General features: G+C 39.0%; 2 protein-coding genes across 6 annotated transcripts in view; one reads left to right on the forward strand and one right to left on the reverse strand.

The window, feature by feature from the left end:
* The window catches only part of Slc2a12 (solute carrier family 2 member 12), a 44,537-nt gene extending 35,125 nt beyond the window's left edge, over positions 1-9,412 (forward strand). Inside the window, exons 4-5 of the mRNA XM_090338099.1 lie at positions 3,012-3,144; positions 8,507-9,412. Of these exons, the coding sequence (XP_090194225.1) occupies positions 3,012-3,144; positions 8,507-8,660 (287 nt within the window). The 3' untranslated portion in view covers positions 8,661-9,412. The remainder of the gene's footprint in view (positions 1-3,011; positions 3,145-8,506) is intronic.
* A 1,070-nt stretch (positions 9,413-10,482) lies between these two features.
* Positions 10,483-15,244, reverse strand: part of Tbpl1 (TATA-box binding protein like 1) — a 35,913-nt gene continuing 31,151 nt past the window's right edge. For all 5 annotated transcript variants that reach the window (XM_090338103.1, XM_090338105.1, XM_090338100.1 and 2 more), the window contains 2 exons: positions 15,063-15,157; positions 10,483-12,546 (listed from right to left, as the gene is read on the reverse strand). In XM_090338103.1, coding sequence (XP_090194229.1) covers positions 12,467-12,546; positions 15,063-15,157 — 175 coding nt within the window. In that variant the 3' untranslated portion in view covers positions 10,483-12,466. The remainder of the gene's footprint in view (positions 12,547-15,062; positions 15,158-15,244) is intronic.

The raw sequence follows: 15,244 nt of genomic DNA on the forward strand, positions 1-15,244 counted from the left end.
CTCAAGCCTAGCTACACAGGAGGCAGAGATTAAGAGGATTACTGAAATGAGCTAGGGCAAAAAGGTGACTTCTAATCAACAAACAGGGCCTAGCCTGGTGTGGTGGGTCATACCTACAGTCCTTGTTACTCAGAGACTGAGAGCAGAGGATCGAGGTTTAAAGCCTTCCTGGCATGAAAGTCCTAGGCTCTTATCTCCAATTAAACCACCAGAAAACTGGAAGTGATGCTGTGGCTCCAGATGGTAGAGTACTAGCCCTGAGCTGAAGAGCTCAGGGACAACACTCAGGCCCAGAGTTCAAGCCCCATGACTGACAAAAAATTTAAAAAAATAAATAAACAGGGCTTGATGGGTAGAGTGTGGAACAGGTTAGACCAGGCAACAGCTCAAGATCCTATCTGGAAAACAAACGAATTCTAAGGGCTAGAAGCATGGCTTGCATGATAAAGTGCTTTTGAGGCCCTAAATTCAATCCCCAGTGGTGTCAAAAAGAATGAAAAAGACAGGGCCAGGAGTTTGGCCTAGTGGTTAAAGTGCTTGCCTAGCATGCATGAAGACCCAGGTTCGATTCCTCAGTACCACATACATAGAAAAAAGCTGGAAGTGGTGCTGAGGCTCAAGTGGTAGAGCTCTAGCCTTGAAAAGTCCAAGGACAGTGCTCAGACCCTGAGCTCAAGCCCAGGACTGGCAAAAAAAAAAAAAAAAAAAAGAATGAAAAAGACAAAAGTCTACTGTGTTCATATGCTACCAATTGTCCTACAACTCTGTTACACTGTAGTTGTCCAAATACATAACTTATATACCACCCTTCCCCGTATTACATTGTAATGAACAAACAGGTCATTTGTTCTATAGAGTTTTTCCAGTGTCTGGATTTTGTTCCATAGACTTGTGTCACATATCCCTTGTCCCTGTGTCCTTTTTCACACGGGACTGAGTTCTAACACTTGAGCCACAGCTCTACTTCTGGCATTTTGGTCCTTAATTCGAGATGAGAATCTCATGGACTTTCCTGCTTGAGCTGCTTCAAAGCATAGCCTCATATCTCAGCTACCCGAGTTAGGATTACAGCATGAGCACCCTTCTCAAGTTCTACTCCAGAGAGAAGGGAGGCAGACCAATGCCAAAACCCGGTACTAGGAGCAAGCACAGATAGACAGGATGAGTTAAAACTGGCAAGAGAATCACAGTACTCACTGACGAATGGTTTTGCAGTTATAAATACGTACTGGGCACACAACACTCAGCCAGTTTTGCTGCTCGACCAACTATAGTTGTGGCTTCAGCTGTCAAGGGCTATTTGCAGATTTCATCTGAGCCAGCTACTTCCCCAGGGCTCCCCAACATACTGGAATTTTTGCTGCTTGGCCAGGGGTCAACACAATGCAAATGCAGATTCCTAGGCATTTGGGAACCATATCTCATCAGTCAGTATAACTTGAACTTGACCAGTGACTCCAAAGATTCTGTGTCTTTGGCTAGAAGGAGCCTAGGAAAAAACTAGATTGACAAGTGCAATCCATCAAAATCTTGAGGATCTATCTTCTTGCCAATACAGCTTGGACAGCACCCAGGCCATGGCTGACCAAAATAAGTAAAAGTAAAAATAATATTGCTGGCATGAAATAGTTTATGTAAACCAGAGTAAACAAGTGTGAGTTCATTCCAAGAAAAGTCCATCTGTACATAGATGACATTAAAAATGTCTATCAAGCTGGGTGCTGGTGGGGTGTACCTAATCTAACCGGGAGGCCGGGATCGTGAGGATTGAATTTGCGAGACCCCAACTTCATGAAACAAGGTAGGTGCTGTGCCATGCACCTGTCATACTAGCAATGAAGGAAAACCTATAAAAGGTAGATTGAGGCCCAAACAACATATCTCAAAAATAACCAGTGCACAGAGGTTCACAATAGTTCAATAGCTAGGTACATGTGACCATATAAAATGATGCTAATCAAATGATCTCCATGATATGGAAACAAGAGGGTTTTCTGTGGTTGTTTTTTCTTTCTTTCTTTTTTCTTTTTTTGGTTAGAGTGTACTGTTTGCAGTTATTTCTTTTGTCTTTCTTTTTTTCTCCTCTAGTTATTTCAATAGTCTTTTGTTTTGTATGTAAGTTTATCAGATTGGGGAAGGGAAGAGGAGTGACAGAAATGGTGGGATAGGAGTGAACCAATGCAACAATGATACTTGCTAGACAGAATATTGGAAATGAACTTTAGAACTTAGGGGAGAGAGAAGGTGGGGAGGATGGAGAGAAGGTGGGGAGGATGGAAAGCAGGAGAAAATGAGGGAGGGGTGAGACTGCTCAAAAAGAAATGTACTCATTACCTTATGTAACTGTACATCACCTTTACAATAAAATGATTTTTAAAAAATCAGTGCATAATGCACCCACTACCTGACAAATGTAACTGTAACCCCTCTGTACATTACCCCGACAACTAAAAAAAATAACCAGTGCAAAGAAGGCCCCAAAGTGTGGCTTTAGTAGTAGAGTGCTTGTCAAGAAAGTATAAGGCCCTGAGTTCAAATCCCTAGTACAAGAAAAAGACAAATGCCAAAAAGACTGTCTACCGAATAGAAACCAACTCAAACTGCTCCAGTGGTGATCCCCAGGAGGGGATTTATGGATGGTAAGATGTTTTACCTCCTTCCCTGTGTACTTCTGCATTGTTTGAAAGTTCTTTTTGCTGTTGTGCTGTGTTGAACATGTGCTTTGTAAAATATTAATAAAGGTGCTTTGCCATTTTGAAAAGGAAAGACATGCTATGCTCAGCAAGATGACATTAAGCTTAAGTTGTGATAATTACCTAACAGGTGCTTATTCAAGTAGCCTGGGGTCATTTATAAAAAAACGAAAACTTCCAGAGCAACCTATGTTTTAATTTGCTGACATGTGTGAAAACACTCATGGTTTTAGAGCTACTCTAAGAAGCAGTGTTCATGAATGGGATAGAGCGATACAAAACACACTTCTAATCAAAATTTGTTTTTGTCTGTTACAGATCTTATTGGCTTGTCATGGGTGTGCTTTATTTACACAATCATGAGTCTAGCAGCCCTGGTGTTTGTTATTTTGTTTATACCTGAGACAAAGGGGTGTTCGTTGGAACAGATATCAATGGAGCTAGCAAAAGCGTAAGTATTTATTCAACAGTAGTCTCTGGTCAAAATGTAGTTTGTGTATCCAACTAATGTAAAGATATCTAAATGTCCTTGGCATAAGATAAGGGGCCTCTTTGCTTTGTCTTTGGTGTGGCAGTTTCAGCTAAGGAAGCAGAACCATTGCTTTCCAACAGGTCAACCTTTTTATGCTGTGTTCAGTAAGGACTGAGAACCTCGCGGTTTAGGGTCGGTGTTGGGATGCCCCAGCCCTGGGCCAGGACAATGGCTTCAGTCCTTTATCGGGCTCTTGAGTTTTTGAGCCCATAACTATCGCTCAGGCTATGATTGGCAGAAAAGCTCTGGGGTCTAAATATCTACAATTATCTTCGATAAAGCATATTCTAGTTAATCTTAAGGAAGATGCAGGCATAAGTGGTTCACATCTATAATCTTAGCTACTTGGTTGGCTGAGTTGATTGTACTTCAAAGCCAGGCTGGAAAAACAAATCTGAGAGATTCTACTATCTAATTAACCAGCAAAAAGCTGTACTGGAAGTGTTGTCCAAGGGTAGAGCACCAGCTGTGAGAAAACAAGCCTCAGCTTGGAGCTCGTGGATGGTATTTTACTACTCAACCACACTTCCAGTCCTGCATTTTGCTGGTTAAGATTAATTGGAGATGGAATCTCGAAGACTCTCCTCCACACCCCAGGCTGGTTTTCAACTGCAGTCCTCCGGGTGTCAGCTTTCTGAGTAACTAAGGTTACATGCATGAGCCACCAGCACAGGGCTCATTTGTTACTTTGTGTCATGTGATTGCATAAGATTTAAATCCATGCTTTCTCCAAGCTTGTTGCAAACTGTAAATTACAAAAGGACCAAAGCTAAGAACAAAAAATAGAGAATAGGCCAGGAGTTTGGCCTAGTGGTAAGAGTGCTTGCCTAGCACAGACCGGGTTTGATTCCTCGGTACCTTAAACATAGAAAAAGCCAGAAATGGTGTTATGGCTTAAGTGATAGAGCTCTAGCCTTGAGAAAGTCCAAGGACAGTGTTCAGACCCTGAGTTCAAGCCCCAGGAATGGCAAAAAAAAAAAAAGTTAAATATATAGAATAGTGCAGAGAGATAGGAAAGATGATGGCAAAAACAAGTTCAACAAATTCTAGAAATTATAGAAACAGCCAGTACCTGCTAGGTGTGTGTTATGGAAAAGCCTGTCCAGTACCTGGAGCTGAAAGAATCAAGTTGCTTCTAGAAATCATGACTAACTCCTATGTATGTAATACTAAAGAGCCATAGGCATGCTTTGCTGGATACAGTAGAGACACTTCCTTTAAAGTGAAAATATGAACAGACTTGAGTAAACTGATCTAAGTATGTATAAAGCATATGTTAAAGTTCTCTTGAAGAGAAATATCAGTGACAGAAAGCAAATCGGAATTGATAAGTTGTCAAATTATAAGGAAATATAGACTGGTGAAAAAAACCCTGCAGAACTTGCTGGTTCAGAGTGGCTGGAGTGGGCTTGACTGAGAAAGGCCACTGCTGAGCGACGTGAACATTTAGGAACTTAGAAGTTAACAAAACAGGGACCGGGAGTTTGGCCTAGTGGTAGAGTGCTTGCCTAGCATGCACAAAGACCCAGGTTCGATACATAGAAAAAAGCAGGAGGTGGTGCTGAGGCTCAAGTGGTAGAGCTTTAGTTTTGAGAAAGCCCAAGGAACTCAAGGACAGTGCTCAGGCCCTGAGCTCAAGCCCAGGACTGGCAAAAAAAAAAAAAAAAAAAAAAAGTTAACAAAACAAGGATTCAACTTTTGTCACCAGGGAAACCAGTGCTGATGTATAAACCCCAATGAGTTCTTCTAATGAGTAGGAAAGGAAACTATTAATATCAGATTAACTTCAAATTTGGTAATCCAGGGGCCCGGAGTTTGGCCTAGTGGTACAGTGCTTGCCTAGCATGCATGAAGACACGGGTTCGATTCCTTGGAACCACATACATAGAAAAAAAAGCTGGAAGTGGTGCTATGGCTCAAGGATAGAGCTCTAGCCTTCAGAAAAGTCCAGAGACAGTGCTCAGGCCCTGAGTTCAAGCCCCACAATTGGCAAAAAAAAAAAAAAAAAGAGTTAAAAAAATTGGTAATCCACATTGCATACTGTTTTTCTCTTCAATTGCAAGTTGGGTTCTTTTGCCTTTATTTTTTTAAACCAAAGCTGAGAAAACAAAGATTCTTCCAAGGATGTTACATTCCTTAGAAAATAAACAGTGGCTCAGCTGAAAGGTCAGAGAAGTTATCTGATGCTATACTGCAGTTTGAACAAGATTTTAGTTTGACTATCTACCTGCCCAGCTATAATCTCAGAATGTTTGCTCCATTTGCTTTTTCGGACCGTGATTTCACTTTCCCCCCCTCCAACTTATGTGGAAACAAACAAGCAAATGTTTTACACCTATCTGAGCTCTGAGGCTTATTTTCCACATCTAGTGGCCATTCTTGCAGGCCAATGTGCATCTTCTGAATAAGCAGTCAGCATCAATATTAAGCTATGCACTGATCTGGGTGTCTCTCTCACTTTAGGAAAAAAAAAAGAACAAAAATAACAGAATTAAAACATGGGAGAGGGGAGGGAGGAGAGACTTTTGGCTGGGTACTTAAAGGAGGTTATTGTAAAAGATGTTTTATCAGAAAGACTGGGGGAAAGAGAATTTGGATCAAGAAGTGGCTCAAATACTAATTAGGGCCAGGTGTTAGTGGCTCACACTTGTAACACTGACTATTGAGGAGGGTAGTAAAGTTTGTGAGATACTTATCTCCAAACAATCAGCAAAATACATACACTACTCTCCCTCCTTCCAGCTCCTCCACCATCTCCTTTCTTCAGCCATCCCAGCCTCTGCTATAGCCCAGGCTCACCAGACACACTCAAGACCTAGAGTCTTTGCTCTGGTTTTCTATATCATTCCCTTCAATACCCAGCTCAATGCCCCATCTCCAACGTTTCCTGACATCCTATTTAAAACCACCCTGAAAGCAACTTTTTACATCTGCTGACCTACTTCTGCCTTAACCAAGGCTAAAACATTTTTTTCACTTATTATCTCTTCTCATTTAAATTCGTGGAGAGGAGGAATCTTGCATATTTTTACTCTCTGCTGTGTCTCAGCACCTGAACAATCTCTTGGCATGTAACTGCAGTGGATGGTACCTGAAGTCTTAACTTAAGAGATTTGATGGACGGTGGGATGTGGGCTTGATGACCTATGCTTCAGGGCACTGGAAATGATTGTTCTGTTTTGAACATTTTTATCTAGAGACATCAAAATGCAGATGTTATTGATAGCTGGATACATACGTAAGTCTGATGTTTCCGGAGACTCTGGCTGGTTTAGGGTTGAATGTAGGAGGCTATCAGCTCATAAGTGGTTTTCAAGTCACAGAACCAGATGAGATCATCTGGTTAGAAGAGAAATAGACTTAGGATTACACTAAGCCTTAGGTTGTGCAAATTTTACAAGATCAAGAGGGAGTATTAAAAGGAACCAGTGGTGAGGATGGAGGGAAGCCAGAAGAGAGTATAAGTCAAATGAAGTGTTACAGGATGGTGTTACAAACAGGGGTTCATAGGTTTGCTGGGAAGTCTCAGTGGAGAGAGGGCAGAAATAGACTCAAGGGGCTTAAAAAGAGGTGCAAACATCAGCGTGAGTCCACCCCAAAAGAGGCTATGCTGTGAGGAGGGGCAAACGGATGGTCACATCCTAAATTGTCCGTACCAATTCATGTTTGGACCAAGCATCCCTCTCCCCATCTTTCTGTCTCCTCAGGGAAGCTGACAAATCTTCTGCCCCTCCAGAGTTGCAAGCCCATATTTTCACTTCTTTTCTGGTCCTGCAATATAGCAGGATTTATGCTCCATCAGGTTCATCTCCTCATCCTCCCTTCATCCTCTCCCCATCATTCCTACAAAACTCTGACTAGATTAACTTTTATCTTCTACCTCTGAGGAGCTAGATATGCCTGAAGAAAGTATATACTATACTGACAGACCCGATTTAAATTTCTGAACAGATACCGTGAGCAGATCTTTATGGTGGACTTGCAATCTATTACAGTTCTCTGGAGTTGACTCTCCAACTTGGCAAGATGAAAACTTTCCATCTCTACTCTCTCAAGCTTCTAGCACTGCCTCCCACATTTTCTGTGGATGACTTTAGTTCACTGAGAGGACAGAAATAGAACCCACCCGGCCCTCCTGTCACAAGATTTAACCTACCCACATCTAAATACATACTCTGCTTTTGCAATAAGCCAATGGATTCTTTTTGTATACTGTGCCATCCATTTCCTTCTATAGGATTATTAACACACACAAAATATATACACAAAGATGAAGTACTTTTCATTGTCCAAAAATGCATTTCTAAAAGATTTCTAATTCCAAGGATCAACCTATTTACCCGACCCTATCTTCATTTCTCTGGAATTCTGCACATGGTTCCCTTCTACATTCCAGTTTGGGATCAAATGTCTCTTAAGATGTCAACTTCTAAAGATGATACCAAATCATTCCTCTTACCTTCCTGTTTACTTCCTAACACTTTTACTACTTTTAGTGTCATGTTGTTGTCTTCCTAAAAGCAAGTCTTCAGCCACCTCATCCATATCACATTACTGTGGCAGTCACTTGATTCATTGCAAAAAGAGATCTGAAATGGGAAGGAACTTCTCGATTTTGTTGTTGTTGTTGTTGTTGTGGGGCTTGAACTCTGGGCCTGGGCATTGTCCCTGAGCTCTTTAACTCAAGGCTACCACCTTACCTTTGAATCATAATGCCACTTCTGTTTTTCTAGTGGTTAACTGGAGAAAAGAGTTTCATGGACTTTAATGCCTGGGCTGGCCTTGAACCACTATCCTCAGATCCGAGTCTCCTCTGAGTAGCTAGGATTACAGGTGTGAGCCACTGCACCGTTTTGGATTTTTTTTTTTACTCTATTTTTTATGCTGATGAAGTAAACCTCTAAGAAACCATGTATTAATGCAAGAGGTAGGGGATAAATACAAGGCAGAAACATGCAGACATAACTAGAGGCAGAATGGTGGAGTTAGACAATCAGATGACAATGAAATAGAAGTAAAATCAGATGACAATGAAATAGGATTTGGGATGCAATGTATGCAGAATGTAGAAGAATGGTTGTGTTGAGACAGCCTACCTTCTCCTTTGCATAACTAATGATGTGTGATATAGACTGAATTTCAGGATACAGCAGGGCTCACAATAAAAAGATGTTTCTCATAGCTAAAACATTCAAATCCCTGAATGAGTTTTATTATAGTCTGCACATTCTTCTCCAAGTAAACTAAGAATGACATTTTCATTAGTGTCTTTTTCTCTCAGGAACTATGTGAAAAACAACATTTGTTTTATGAGTCATCACAAAGAAGAGTTAGTGTCAGCACAGCTTCAAAAAAGAAAACCCCAGGAGCAGATTCCGGAGTGTAAAAAGCTGTGTGGGAGTGAAGAGCCAAGACAACTTTCTCCAGACCCATGACCACCTAAAGACCTTACACATGCAGACACAGCACAAGAATACCAGTCCTTGTGGGGTGTCTTTGTACCAACACACATTGGCCACTCCCACACCTTTTCTTCCAGGAATAGTTTTTAAAGGGGACACTCTGACTTATAAACATAGCCATTATTTAATTGCTTTTCCCTGTAAGGAACTACAAAAAGATAGATGAGGTACAAGGACCTAAGCAATATCTAATTATTAACAAGGTATCAGGTTCAACACATACCCACACACACACAAAATCAGCTGGCTTGACATTTTCTTTTCACAGAGCTGCATATATATATATATATATATATATGCAGGCCAGTCACTTTACTATTCAGACACATATATTTTCTAGACAGATGTTTATATCTACTAAGACACTTGGCTGTACTGGGTCTTGTATTAAAAAAAGTCAAGGACACATAATATTGACAATTTAATCACACATATTGTAGATTAGGATAGGGTCTTGGCTAGATTTTAGTGATAATTCCCATTCCACAAGTACAAAACCCATGCAGTTTATTTTGACAAATTTTGAAGTGCAATTTAATGGAAAACAACCCTTATGAATTTCACATTATAAAATATTCACAGATATGCTTCTGCAAGATTGAGAAAAATGAGCGTTTTTTCATGTTACTTTTTTAATGATTAGAAAGGTCAATTTCAAAATCCTGGGACCATATTATTTAGAAGTAGCTGTTAATAAAGCATCAGAAAAAGGTGTTGGCAATTTATCTAACTCTCTGAGCAACTATGTTTGTTATTAATTCAAGCCTATTTTCTTGGGATGCTTTCATGATGGCTTATGGTAATTCCATTTTCTGCATTTCTTCCCACTGCTCAGGAATCTCTCTACCTCAGACTATGGCACAATCAATGCTGACTTTTAGACGAATGCAGATTTAATAAATGATAAGAGATTAGGACAATTTCTTCCCTATGTTCTCTATGATAAAAAATGAGCCAACCTATACCAGCAACTTGGCTTTTACCCATATAATGGAATGTTCTGTTTTGTATTTCTGTAAACTTTAAGAGCTGATAGGAAATTTTACCAGTGTAAGCCACACAAAGCTTAAAAAGCACAAATGACGGAGTTTGAAAATAAACTTTTTAAAAAATCACGATTAACCTGAAGAAAAGCCAAGGGCTAAACATCCTTTGTTATTGAGGATGTAATTTTCCTGCTAGCCCCTACCATTGGCACAAGGATTCATGATCTTGTTCCCCTTGAGTAAGATTATAAATCTATGTAAGCAACAGTGAAATGGAAATTATCCATGACTAAGAAGCATGACTAGTCTTACTCCTGTCATCTAAAGTCGGCAGAAGCAACAAGGAAAGTCCTGAAGTATCGATTCTATCATGGTATATTTCATATGCAAAGAGGAGCATGCTGTGTGTTTTGTTTTGGAAAGCGAAGGGAAAGTGTGTTCTGTAAGGATCAATTTAATTTAGCAGGCCATATGGTGGAATTACATGCCAAGAGTCTTACACAAACCCAAAACAGGTTGTTAACATGGACTTTTTTGATTTGTTCAATGCATAATTCAAGTTCAAACAGTATATAGCCTTTGGTAATTATTTGGTTTAGCTACTCATTGCAAATGGATAGGAAACAACCAAACTAGTTTGTTACTAGACTTCAACATTACCAACATTCTCTCATATTTTTCTTTCCTTATCCTGTCTGTAACTCAACAGTTTTGTTGTCTTCAAAATAACTTTTACCTGATACCCACCTGTTTCCCCCCCCCAATAAAATGTTGTGGTTTTCAAAAATAAAAAAGGGAGATACTTATAATTTGTATGCATATATTCACAGTTTTTATTTATTAAAAATTTTACAGTACTTGTGAAAAACCAGAAGACATCAGACACACTCACTTCATCCTAGCTGTGTTACCTTTAATGGATCACCCAGACACCGGCAGGCTCACGCAGCTGCCTCGAACCCAGCCCTGTAGTAGGCTATTTCCTCACCTTTCAGATAAAGCATTTCCAAAAGCTTCTGATTTGCCTGGTTTCCAAGTCATCTGAACACTAAAAAGAAACACATCTGGACCTGCACCTTAGCTATCCAGTTACATTTTCCTCCTATATTTGTGTGTGTGTATGTGAATACTGCAAAATAGGAGCTCACTTCTTCACTGTTAATTAAAACTAAGTGGAAACATCTCTGCTTGTAGCTTTCATCTAACTTTATTCTCTGTATAGAGGTTTAGCGATGCTAGTGATAACTAAAAAGCACAAATGTAAAAAAAAAATTTAAAAATCACACTTCATAAAAACAGTTTTAACAACCATTCCCCCTACTTATAAGGGAGAGGCAGGGTAGAGGAAGGCTTTTGAGAAGAATAAAACAAAAAGCATAAAATAGTACGTACTCTTCAGCGTCAGTGCTTATGTTTTTCAAGATTTCATAATATGGTACAAAAAATTACACTAACCAGGGAGGCTCAGTTTTCATAAGAGATACTGTTTCTATTGAGAGGCCACTGTGATTTTCTACCTAGTTTACTTCAAGATAAAGTCACAGCTAGCTTTGCCGCACCCCTAAGTGTGCAGCCTGATCCTGCATTCCCCTTTCCAGGCCCACATGTGAGCCAGGACCCTGTCTCATCAATGCTCTCTTGTTACCAGTTGAAAAGGAGCAATACTGTGGAATGAAGTCACTCTCAGCTCCATTACATAAGACTTACAAGAAGGGAAAGACGGATCTCACAAAATGGCTTTCAAGTTCAAGCTGAACTACAATTATACTGTGGCAGGGAGGCAGCTTGTGGGCACTTCTTCTGAAAACAGCACAATGTTACCAACCTCTGACAAGAAATTTAGAATAGCCTTGAGTAACAGCCTAAGATGAATAAGCCCAGAACCTCAATCACGTCCTACAATGGCGGCCGAGTCCTTCCGGAGTAACTATGGTACGTGTGAGGTGGAACCCATCTCAGCATCTCTCTCCATCTAGAGGGTAAGAAGTCTCTGTTTCAAAACTATAATTTTTTAACTTTTAAAAGTATTTACTACCATATTTAATTACCAACATAAAACATCCTTTATCTATAAAGTTCTACCCAAGTTCCCTAGAATTTATATACATGTTTTTATTCCTAAATCTGCCAGAAAAAAATTCCTATTTGATATTTGGTAACAGAGCATGAAAAGATACTATACATACATAGTATATACATTATCTATAAAACACACTTCAAAAATGAGCCAACACACTTCAGCCAAAGCTTGCATAGATTAAAAACAAAATAAGTATGAATACAATTTTTGCGAAGATAGAAAATGGGGAATAAACATTACAGAATGGCTATGAAGAGAGATCTTTTCCAAACTTTTATTTGTGCACATTCAATTGAAAAAGATAACTTTTACAGGTTCTTTGGTGCCCATATTCAGCATACAAAAATGTAAAAGACTATTCACAAATAAAACACGTTAGCTCAAAGTGGAAAAAAAATAACAATGACAACAATAAAACAATTTAAGGTAGTGCACATTGTGACAGCTCTGCTTATGGGGACATGAGAATTACTGCGAGAATAAATAGAATGTCCTTTTGTAAAAGCAGCAATGTCATGTCTTGTAAACTTCCTTTTTATATTACAGCAAAGTTTGAAATAAAATCCAAAGGGACTGGAGCTTACACTGTAGCCACGAGTGAATAAAAAGAGTCTCTTTCCTCAATTACTGTTGGTCCAGTTTTCCTTTTGAGTCCAATGTGCAGCAGGTTTTAAAGGTGCTCAGTTAGAGGTTCTAACCAATTAAGTGATGAGTTATAAAATTTCTTTCCTGCTTTCAAACACAAATGGGTAAATCTGTTCCACAGCAGTAGCCACAGCCTTCACGTTAGGCCCTGTAACACACACAACGGAGGAAGGGTGAGCCAAACCGAGGAGGACACTAGGAAAAACTGACTTCCAGTGTCTGTGTGTGTGTGTGTGTGTATTTTTCCACCTGGGTTAGACTACAAGTTCACTGCTGAAAAACAACACATTTACACAGACAAAATTAAACAACAAACTACACTTTACATATAAAATAATTACCAAGAAAATGAAAGTTTTTTTCTGGACAATTTGAGTCTGAAACATATATTTTTAGGGCAATGTTATGAAAGAAGTCTTTAGAAATGACATCAAAGAAGAGAATCAAAGATCTAGGGGCATGGAGAGAATAACAAATGGGACCAGAGGACTACTATTCTTTTGGCTGTTGTCTTCTGGTTAGACTACTGAGGACCACCGAAGTATGGAGGAACTCAGTGGAATGAAACAAAGCTGCTTTCACATGTCTTACACTCAATGACCTAACCTCCCCTCCAATTTTCTACCACATGGCACCATGTGTCTATCACTAATTGGACATTTATCCCTAAGCTCTTCCAAGTCAATGTGGCATCGGAAAGCACAAGCAATGTGGTGATGTTGTATATTAATCCATAGAACTTTTGAAAACCTTCAAAAAATGTAGTATTTTATAAGGACAAATGTTTAAAAACACTGAAAGAATTATTTTCATAAATCTCGAATAAAAACTGCTTCATGATTGGGGATGTAGCTGTAGAAGACTACCAGAGCACTTTCCTTATATTTTGCAAGGCTTAGATTCCATTCCCAGTACTACAGAACAGTAATAGTAAATATAAAAATGACAATGGTTTCACTAATACAACTGGTCTCCTTAGAAAATCATGAAAAGTTATGTATTCACTCACTGTAAACTTTGAAAGTACTGAACACATTCTGTTTGGTTTGTTCCATTCTAACTCACTTTAATCCTTACACAAAGAATAGCACTTATGGGAAAGGCCCAGTATATGTACATTAACATTTCATATGATAGTTCAGATGTATAATGGGTAACTACTGTATATCCACATTGGATTACAACTACATCTTATAAGATACATAATACAAAGCAGTTTATAATGTCTTCAATTTGTTATGATGTTTGTCTACAAAATAAATTATAATTTCTATGTATGTACTATTTGATTTTACATTTAGCAGTGATTTAACAAGTCTTTGGAATTCTCAGAAATCTTGGCTCAGACTAAAGCAACAGACAGTGAAGATCTACCTATTGCTCAAAAGTCATGTAGCATCCTAGCCTTTGGCTTGAAGAACCCCAAGGAAGATGAGAAAAGCCATAGGATGAGTAAAAACTAAGGCTTGGCTGGGTTGCAGTGGCTCACTCCTATGATCCTAGTAATTCAGGAGGCCAAGATCTTTGGATTATAGTTTGAAGCCACACTGGGTAAGAATGTCTGAATTCCTATCTCCAATTAACCACCAAAGAGTCAGAAGTAGAACTCAACTGATAGACAGCTATCCTGTGTAAAAAAGCTAAGGGACAGTTTAGTACCCAGTCCTGGAGTTTAAGTTCCAGTATTGACAGAAAAAAACAACACAAAAATGAAACAAAACAAGAAAACCCTAAAGCTTATCAAAAGCTTATTTGTTAAGAGCCTGGAAAGCATCAATTTTCATTCTCCTCTAAGATGTGACGTGTTCAAGATAAATAAAGAAATTTTCCTTAATTCAAGTATGCCTAACATTGGGTCTGACTCCGAAACAATGCTTTTGTGTATTTATTATCATGTCAACATTACCCTTTGACACAAAGGATTCATCTTCTGAAACCACCCTTCCAAATAGTTGAATGTTCAAACAATACAATAAATATAGCATAGGAAATAGGTACTGATTAGATTTGAGTATTTTTGCTTATGTATGAGTCTGTGAAGTTCGTAAAATGTGCTCCTCTTGGGAAATTTGAATGCAAGATGTAAATTTTTTAAACATTTATAAATTATACTATGGGGCTGGGAGTTTGGCCTAGTTGTAGAGTGCTTGCCTAGCATGCATGAAGGCCCCAGGTTCAATTCCTCAGTACCATATACATAGAAAAAAGCTGGAAATGGTGCTGTGGCTCAAGTGGCAGAGCTCTAACGTTGAGAAAAGTCCAAGGACAGTGCTCAGGCCCTGAGTTCTAGGCCCACGACTGGCAAAAAACAAAACAAAATAAAATAAAAATTATACTATGATGATGTATATTAGAGTTCTTAATAGCTCCAAACTGGAAAACTACTTAAGCATCTAAGGAGACTACACTCATACCATGGGCACTGGAAAACCAAGAGATGGATCTACTAAGGACGACAGGGAACAACCCAGGGGAAGCTCACTAAGACAACAAAGAATCAAGACAAAAGGCACAGTATACGATGGGTACAGATAGCACAAAAGCAGATAGAACTGATCTGAAGTACTAAAACAGGACAAGCCAGACAACTCTCAATGTTGGTATGGTTATCGCTTATGTAGCTCAATCTGTTTTGTCAAGTTTAGCTTCCCCATCACAGATTACCTGTTACTGTGATACTTCCTGTTGAAAAAATCTGTAATGTAGCTCTTAGAGACTTTATCCTGTAGCACACAGCAGGATGAAGTTCAGGTTCATAACTGTATTAAAAAAGAAGTACAGGTAATATATATATATATAGATATATTTAAAGCTGATAGGCAATTTCAAATTTGGTAAGCTTGTAT

The sequence above is a fragment of the Megascapheus bottae genome, chromosome 8 (assembly GCF_031878675.1).
Source record: "Megascapheus bottae isolate mThoBot1 chromosome 8, mThoBot2.hap1, whole genome shotgun sequence".
Taxonomy (NCBI): Eukaryota; Metazoa; Chordata; class Mammalia; order Rodentia; family Geomyidae; genus Megascapheus; species Megascapheus bottae.